An 8,745-nucleotide genomic window follows, 5' to 3' on the forward strand; every position below is an offset into this window, starting at 1 on the left:
GAATACTGGGAGTGGATTGCCATTCCCTTCTCCAGGGGATCTTCCCGTCCCAGGGATCAAGCCCGGGTCTCCTGCATTGCAGGCAGATTCTTTACCATCTGAGCCACCAGGGAAGTTCTCAAAATACAGTTAAATCCCAGGCTTTTCCTCTTTTCTGTTTGTGAACACACATCAAAAATGCATGGGAAAGCCACACCCATTCTCCAATCGTGCTTCAGAACAATCTGCGCCCCTTTCTAGTTCTCACCTCAGCCCCTAAGCTGAGACCTAAAGCAACAGAGACGATCAGACTGCTGCTCTGTCAGTTGGTAGAGTTAACTGTTCATCTTCAGGGAAAGCAGATGCTTCTCCAGAGAGACAAGCCATGAGGAAGCCGTCCTGGCCCTGGAGCACCTTCCCTCGCATTCTACACGGGAGCTCTGACACTCAGGGCCCCCTTCTGAATCTGGAGGGAATGTCCCGGCTAGTGAAGGATTCCCTAAAGAGTGCCTCCGTAAATTAATACACCTGCCATTACCAGAGCTACCTGAACAGTAAGTGCTCCCAGCACCCCCTGGAATTTGCATTTTTCCCCTTTGAGTAAAACTGGAATTAAAAACTTGCAACTTGTTAATTGCAATTTAATTTTATGAAAGTCTTTTCACACTGTTCATGGGCTTCTCAAGGCAAGAATACTGAAGTAGGTTGCCATTCCCTTCTCCACAAACTGTGGTGCTGGAGAAGACTCTTGAGAGTCCCTTGGACAGCAAGGAGATCAAACCAGTCAATCCTAAAGGAAATCAACCTTGAATATTCACTGGAAGGACTGATGCTGAAGCTGAAGGTCCAATACTTTGGCCACCTGATATGAAAAGCCGACTCATAGGAAATCTTTCCCTGATGCTGGGAAAGATTAAAGGCAGGAGAAGGAGGCAACAGAGGATGAGATGATTGGCTGGCATCACCGACTCAATGGACATGAGTTTGAGCAAACTCAGAGAGATTGTGAAGGCCAGGGCAGCCTGACCTGCTGCAGTTCATGGGACAGCAAAGAGTCCAACATGACTTAGTGACTGAACAACAACAAATTTTATGAAATCAACCATCTTTACTGTCAGAGTAACTGAGCCATCATTACAACAGATAATATTCCCAGGCATTAAAAAACAAAACAAAACTTAGGTTTTCTCCCTCCATGCTACTGCTGCTGCTAAGTCACTTCAGTCGTGTCCGACTCTGTGCAACCCCATAGACGGCAGCCCACCAGGCTCCCCCGTCCCTGGGATTCTCCAGACAAGAACACTGGAGTGGGTTGCCATTTCCTTCTCCAATGCATGAAGGTGAAAAGTGAAAGTGAAGTCACTCAGTCGTGTCTGACTCTTAGCGACCCCATGGACTGCAGCCTGCCAGGCTCCTCCGTCCATGGGATTCTCCAGGCAAGAGTACTGGAGTGGGGTGCCATTGCCTTCTCCATTTCCTCCATGAGGGCTAGGTAACTTTAGACCCCTGAAGAGTCTCCGGGCTGGTCTGGGCTTTCATGCTGGGAGGAGGCAGCACACTGGGAGGAGTGCAGACTCTCTGGGTACAAAGGTAAAGACAGCCCAGAAAGCTGTGTGCTTGAGAGAAATTACCTACGAAACTAGCAGGTGGACAGGGTTTTGCTTAAAACCTGTATCATTTTCAGAGCTGTATGCACAGTGAATTTCAGAAAAACTCTAACCTCGGAAGAACCTGTATATAAGACTCTGTTCTTGTTTTCTGGTCATCTAAATCCAAGTTGTTTCCTTGGGCTAAGGACTGTAGGGTCACTGTTAATGTGAGTTCAGATACCAGTGTGCTAACAGCATATTGAAACCACAAAGAGCTTAATTTCAAAAGGTTACTCTGAAAACTGTCCTCTGCACTTGCCATTCCCCTACCCAGAAACCTGCCCATAGACATAGGTGTGGTGTGCCTTCGTTCAGTCCACTTGGGTCTCTGCTCAAATGCCCTCTTGTTGGAGAAGGCTTCTTGACCATCCCATCTGAACACAAACACACTCAGAACCAGACTTGACATCACCTTAGGATGACTTACTTTTCTTATTCCTTATTTTTCTTCCTCACTACCTCTCACATTGTAGATGCATTTGCTTGTTGTTTTCCACTTGTCCCTCCAACAATACAAGCGTCACGAAAAGAGGAACTCTGTCTTTTCACTGCTATATCCCACTTAGTCCTTCACAGAGTACTTGAACACGTGACCACTGTTCAATGTGTATTCGTCACATGAATGAATGAACTGTAGATATTTTAGCCAAATGCTACATACACATCTCCAGTTCTCTTCCCAGCAAGACATAAACTCAAACTGAGCTCCAAGATCCACACAAAATGCTAATACTTCCTCAGTTGTCTTTGTTGCGGCTTATGAAGCAAGTGTATCCACGTGAACAACCCTGAGTCTACAAAGGGCAAGTTTCTCTTCAGATCTCCCCAGGCTGTGATGCTCATGAACACACCACTTGCCTCCTCTCCACATCTCAAAATTTCCCCCACTTGCAGAAAGTGAGAGCTCTTTTCTTACCATATTGATCAGAAGAGCTAGTGAAGAGAAGGTAGTCAGAGGCACAGGTCTGGGATTCAATATCCAAATCTCCCAACCTCAGAATCAATCTCTTCCCCTTAGGTACTGTGAGAGTCCTTTCACAAGCAGTGTGATTGGGGTACGTCCCTGGATAATTCTTAGATGTCATGGTGCCACTGTCCTTATAGGTCACTATGTGCCCACAGCCATCACCTGGTAAAGAAAAAAAGGACACAAGAAGTAAGTGAAATGAATTCTTACTGAGAGCTGAGAAAGTTCATTATAATCTTCACCTTATGCATTTTATTTCTTCTATGGAGACAGAAAAGCTAAAAATAAAAATTGTTTTAATTATTACACAATATCTATTATTCCAGGTTATTTCATCTCTTATTTCTCAGCTTAATCTTCTGAACATTGTTGATCAAAATGTTTCATGTATTAGTATGGTAAGCCCTTTGCAAACACATAATTTAATCAAATTATTTTCCTAATTATCTATTCATCTACCCATCCACACTTGCACAGTGGGCCCTTGGCATTCACAGAACTGCCATTAGTGGTTTTGTCTATTAGCAAGCCAATGGTATGAAACAATTTGCAACTGAGGAAAAAAAAATACCACTCATTTTGGGGGTAATTGTCCTGATTAAATGGGATCAGGTATGCAAAAACGCTTCTGGAGAATCTGAGACTCATGCTGAGTGGACTATGTGTAAGAGCCTGTCATTCAACTGGGGATTAACAATCATCCCACATTCATATCTCAGTTAATTACAGCCACAGATTTGGAGACTTGGAGGCTTCCCAGGTGACTCAGCGGTAAAGAATTCGCCTGCTAATGCAGGAGATGCAGGTTCAACCTCGGGGTTGGGAAGATTCCCTGGAGGAGGAAATGGCAACCCAGTTCAGTATTCTTGCCTGGAGAATCCCTATGGATAGAGGAGCCTGGCGGGCTATAGTCCAAAGGATCGCAGAGCTGGACACAACTGAGCACACACAATAGACTCAAGACGTGTCATGAATTTTGTGCTTGCCACCTGCCGGACATGGCGTTGTTGGAGACACATACAAGTAGCAATGGCTGTTCACCACTCAAAGTGAAATGGGAGACAGTCACATACTCAGATAACTATAATTCTAGGCGCCCCTGCCATTGCAGGAGCTTAAACAAAGTGCCAAAGAGGGCAAGAGAGAATCTATTTCAGTGAATTCTCACTACTTCACTAAAATAAGGAATTCTCTTAAGGCTTTCTGAATAGGGAAGTTTAATCAACTGACCACCAAGTTGCTCCAGTAAATTAAAGCAACCAAATTATCTGACAGCATGTAAAACTGGGTGGGCTGCAAGATAAAGGAGCATACGTTGAATTCAAAGCACAAAATGCCTATGATTAGTACAGTTTCAGAGAAACAAAGCCAGAATTTTTGCCCTTAGCCAGAGGGAGAGAAAGCAGAAGTCTGTTGGAGAAGAACCTCTCTGTGGTGGTAACAGAAGGCAGACCAAAGCCTCCTATAGCAGAAGCCCTAGCTAGGTCATCATGGGAATCTGAAGCCCTAGGCAGCCTTCTTCCTTCTCCAGTCTAGCCCCTGCTACAGGATTCATCTGGGGTCTTCTTTTATCCCACCTCCTTCTTGCCCTGAGGCTTGCAACCCAAACAGTGATGGTTGCCGTTTAGTAGCTCAGTCATGTCTGACTCTGCGACACCGTCGACTATAGCCCACCAGGCTCCTCTGTCCATGAGATTCTCCAGGCAAGAATACTGGAGTGGAGTGCCATTTCCTTCTCCAGGGGATCTTCCTGACACAGGGAAAGAACTCGGGTCTCCTGCATTGGCAGGCGGATTCTTTTACCACTGAGCCACCAGGGAAGCCCAAAATGGTATTGGAAGCCTCATTAAAATAAGGGTGGGAGAATCTGTGCCAAACCAGCAGTCAAGGTCGAGGGACAGCCCTGCCCAAGCGAAGAAGAACTCAAGAGCCTCTTGATGAAAGTGAAAGAGGAGAGTGAAAAAGTTGGTTTAAAGCTCAACATTCAGAAAACAAAGATCATGGCATCTGCTCCCATCACTTCATGGCAAATAGATGGGGAAACAATACAAACGGTGACAGACTTTATTTTTTGGAGCTCCAAAATCTGCAGATGGTGACTGCAGCCATGAAATTAACAGGAGCAAGCGACTGAACTGAACTGAACTCTCAAGATTCCAAGTTGGGAGGCTGGACTGGGGGAAAAGTGTAAGTGTTAGTTACTCAGTCGTGTCTGACTCTTTGCGACCCTATGGATTGAAACCCACCAGGCTCCTCTGTTCATGGGATTCTCCAGGCAAGAATACTGGAGTGGGTTGCCATTTCCTCCTCCAGGGGATCTTCCCTATCCAGGGATTTAACCCAGGTCTCCTGAATTGCAGGAAGATTTGTTATCATCTTAGCCACCAAGGAAGCCTTGGATTAGGGGAGAGTTGACCTAAAGAAGCAGGAAGTTAGTTCCAAGGGGAAATGAAGATAGACAGCTAAGATAAAACTACTCTGAAAACTAGAGGTCTAGGCAGAAGTTGTGGAATTTATATGACTATGTAATAGAGGCCCACAGAGGATTTTGAGAAGAGAGATAATGAAAGAGGTATTTGAAAAAGACTCGAGATAGGAACTAGAATGCAGGAGAACGTGCCTCCTAGAGCAGGAGAAGGGTTAGAAATATGGTAGCTGGGATGGAAAGGGAATGAAAAACAGGAGGAAATTCACAAGAAAAAAAATCAATGGACTTGGGTTTCAACCTATTATAACGGGAAAGACAGGAAGAGAAAAAAAAAACATTGAGATTTTGAGTCCAGAGATGATTGGAACACTGAGGCTGATAAGACAAAAAGAGAAGCCCAGAGGGCAAGCAGGTTTGGGGACAAAGGCTGTAAATTTGGTTCTTAATGCTTGAGGTGATAGCTGTAAAATATATTTCTGGATGCAGGTTCGATCCCTGCTTTGGGGAGATCTCCTGGAGAAGAGAATGGCAACCCACTCAAGTCTTCTTGCTGGGAAATCCCATGGACAGAGGAGCCTGGTGGGCTACTGTCCAAAGGGTTGTAAAGAATTGGACATGACTTAGCAACTAAACAAAAACATATTTCTGGAGCTCTCTGGCAGTAAGTACAAAATTGTTGAGAATTAAACGAAAATTATACTAGAGTAATGCATATGCTGCAGAAGCACATAGGGAACAAAGTTTTGATTTAAAACTTGAATTATTTATCTGCTCTTAAAGGCTTTAGTAAAAAAAAAAAATCTAATGCATAATTTCTCTTGGAAACCAGAAGACATGGCAATCACACCAGCAGGCATTCTAGCTGTCCTTTTAATAGAGATAGATGCCCTCACTCCCCACCAAGTCCTGGTCACTCATTTCTATGACTTGCCTCACCTCAGAAGGCACTGGTTTTGAGCACTCTGATAAAACAACTCTAAGGTAACTAGTGTTGTTGTTAGTTGCTCCATCCTGTCCTACTCTTTTGTGACCCTAGGGACTATCGCCCTCCAGGTTCCTCCGTCCAAGGAATTTCCCAGGCAAGAATACTGGAGTGGGCTGCCATTTCCTTCTCCAGGGGACCTTTCAAACCCAGGGATTGAACCTGAGTCCAGAAATATGGCTATCACCTCAAATGTAAGAACAAAACTTACAGCCTTTGTGCCCAAATCTTCTTGCCCTCCGGGTTTCCCTTTCTGTCATATCAGCCTCAGTCTTCCAATCATTTCTGGACTCAAAATCCCAATGTTGTTTTTTCTCTTCCTCCTGTCTTTCCCATTCTGATTAGTCAAAATTGGAGTCTTCTGATTTTTTTTTTCTTGTAAACTACTTAGTGTACAATTCTGCATATAAATGTACATATAAATAACGCTCTCTAAGCCACCAAGATATCACTGGTCAAACATTTAAATGTCCCTTTTCTTAGTACTATGAAACTCTGCTTTTATAAGAGAAAAGAGAGAATTTCCTGGCAGTCTAATGGTTGGGGCTCTGTGCTTCCACTGCAGGAGGCTTGAGCTGGATCCCTGGTCAGGGAAATAAGATCACGCATGCTGCGTGGCATAGCCATAAAATAAATAAATAAGAAAAGAGAAAGTGAAAACTTCTCCTAGACAACATAGCTACATATAAAATGAGGATCAATGACAGGTGAGTCAGCCTGTACATGATTATTGTATTCTAAGTTTTAAGTGACAAGTCATGACAAAGGAAAATCCCAGGGGGTCACTTCTATTCAAGGCTGTAATTATGCTTCTTTTCAATGCCTTCTACTCTAAAGCCCAAGAGGAAACTCCTTTCACCCAGGGACACTGGCAGAATAGGAGCAAGTTTAAGTTTTCAACACTCCCATCATTACTTTACATAGGAGATCTGTGTTTTCTTGGGAGTTTTCCCTTTTCACAATGTAGCAGAATGAAACTAGGTCTCTATTCTCCCAAAAAACCTGAAAAGAACTGCTAAGTCCTAATTCCTTAGAAAAGCAAACAACTGTCATCAGAAGTTGCAATTTCACTCTTACCTATGGAAGACTATTTATGGAGTTTTCTGGGGCAAGCGCTAATATAATAAACGTATTTCATGGATATTGATGACATCAGGAATTTTCAACCGACCGTCTTTCCATAGTTTTGATTACTTCAAAGGACTAGGTAGAGTTAAGAGTACTATAGTATATAATTGGAAGTTGCTAAGAGAGTAGATCTTAGATGTTTTCACCACAAAAAGGAAACAGTAATTATGTGAGGTGATAGCAGTTGTTAATGAATGCTATGGTGTTAAATAACTTTGAAATATATAAACATATAAAACCAACAAAACCAACTCATTGTAGGCTTAAACTTGCACAATGTCATATGTCAATTATATCTCAATAAAGTTGAGGAAAAAAAAGAACTAGAAATATGTCAAAGAGGAACTAGGAAGTGCCTAGGGAGAGAAAATGCCTATGGTATTATATATTGAATAAAGCAGAGCATAAATAAAGCATATGGTATCATATATTGAATAAAGTAAATGAGAACAACAGATAAACACTATTCCCATGACCTCATCCTAACACTCTGTCACTTAACTCAGAACCCAGCTCTAATTAAGAATCACAAACAAGGAAGATGACAAGAGTTATTTAAAAGTCTACCAATTCATGTTCCATATATAATGTATTAACTTCAATATTGTGGTCATGATATTATACTACAGTTTTACAAGATACTATCACAGGGAAACTAGGTAAAGGTACACAACATCTCTTTGTATTATTTCTTACCACTGCATGTGGTCTGTGATCATCTCAGAATAAAAATTTCAATTAAAAATTGGAAAAAAAAAATAAACCAAACCTATCAGTCTGGTTAAATTTGACTGGCAGTGGGTGAAAACAAAGGTGCTTTTATTTCCTATTTTATACTTTTTTATACTATTTAGATTTTGTGATCCTGTATGTTCTTCTACTTATCTTTAATTAAAGAATTTATAGATGCTTGCCTTAAAAAAATCACTATGGAATGATAACCAATAAAAGAGAGTTTTTGTTCTAAAATCTTTTTGTACTAAATCCACTAACCAAGTTCTCATATTTGTCTAAGGAGCATGGAGTGTTGAGTTTGAGAGGGTCATAATGTATGACCCAGTTCACAGATGAGAACACAAGATGTATATGGACTTGCCTTAAAGCTATTTAAGCAATGGTGGATGCCAGATGACAATTCCAAGATGATCTAATTCTAGAATTTTGAAAACACTTTTGTCTCACCTCTTTATTTTGTAACATAAGTGTATTTGTGTTTAATTTTGGAAAACTAGCTGCACTGCTATCTTATCAGAGCTCTCTTTAGAGTCTTTCACAACATCTGTCTATTAAAATGAACAACTTGCTGATAAGATTATCTGGCAATGGTAACAAATAGATGGAACAAACAGATGGGTAGAAGGTGGAGGAAGAACTTCAAAATGAAAGGATCACGCAGGGCACCATCTAAACTCACTGATGGATCTCAGCATGACTACATGAGACCATGAGATGTTACAAGTCTCCTGACAGGACAAAAGGTGCTCTACACACCTTCACCTATGAGTGTACTCTCACCAAAAAGCAAAACATGCGAATCAATAACTGAATCTCATCAAGCCTTTACATCTAATTTCAGTCTACAGGAAACACAGACAGTAGAAACACAAATGTA

At 41.9% G+C, this 8,745-nt stretch overlaps 1 protein-coding gene across 3 annotated transcripts in view; it reads right to left on the bottom strand.

Annotated features, from left to right (window-relative positions):
* Positions 1-8,745, bottom strand: part of DCBLD1 (discoidin, CUB and LCCL domain containing 1) — a 91,599-nt gene that overhangs the window by 41,639 nt on the left and 41,215 nt on the right. The window contains exon 1 of one of the 3 annotated variants that reach the window (XM_043439093.1): positions 2,545-2,776. The exons of the other annotated variants lie outside the window; for them this stretch is intronic. Coding sequence (XP_043295028.1) covers positions 2,545-2,713 — 169 coding nt within the window. The 5' untranslated portion in view covers positions 2,714-2,776. Of the gene's footprint in view, positions 1-2,544; positions 2,777-8,745 lie in introns of those variants that run through there. 3 annotated transcript variants of the gene reach the window in all.

The sequence above is a fragment of the Cervus canadensis genome, chromosome 20 (assembly GCF_019320065.1).
Source record: "Cervus canadensis isolate Bull #8, Minnesota chromosome 20, ASM1932006v1, whole genome shotgun sequence".
NCBI classification, from domain to species: domain Eukaryota; kingdom Metazoa; phylum Chordata; class Mammalia; order Artiodactyla; family Cervidae; genus Cervus; species Cervus canadensis.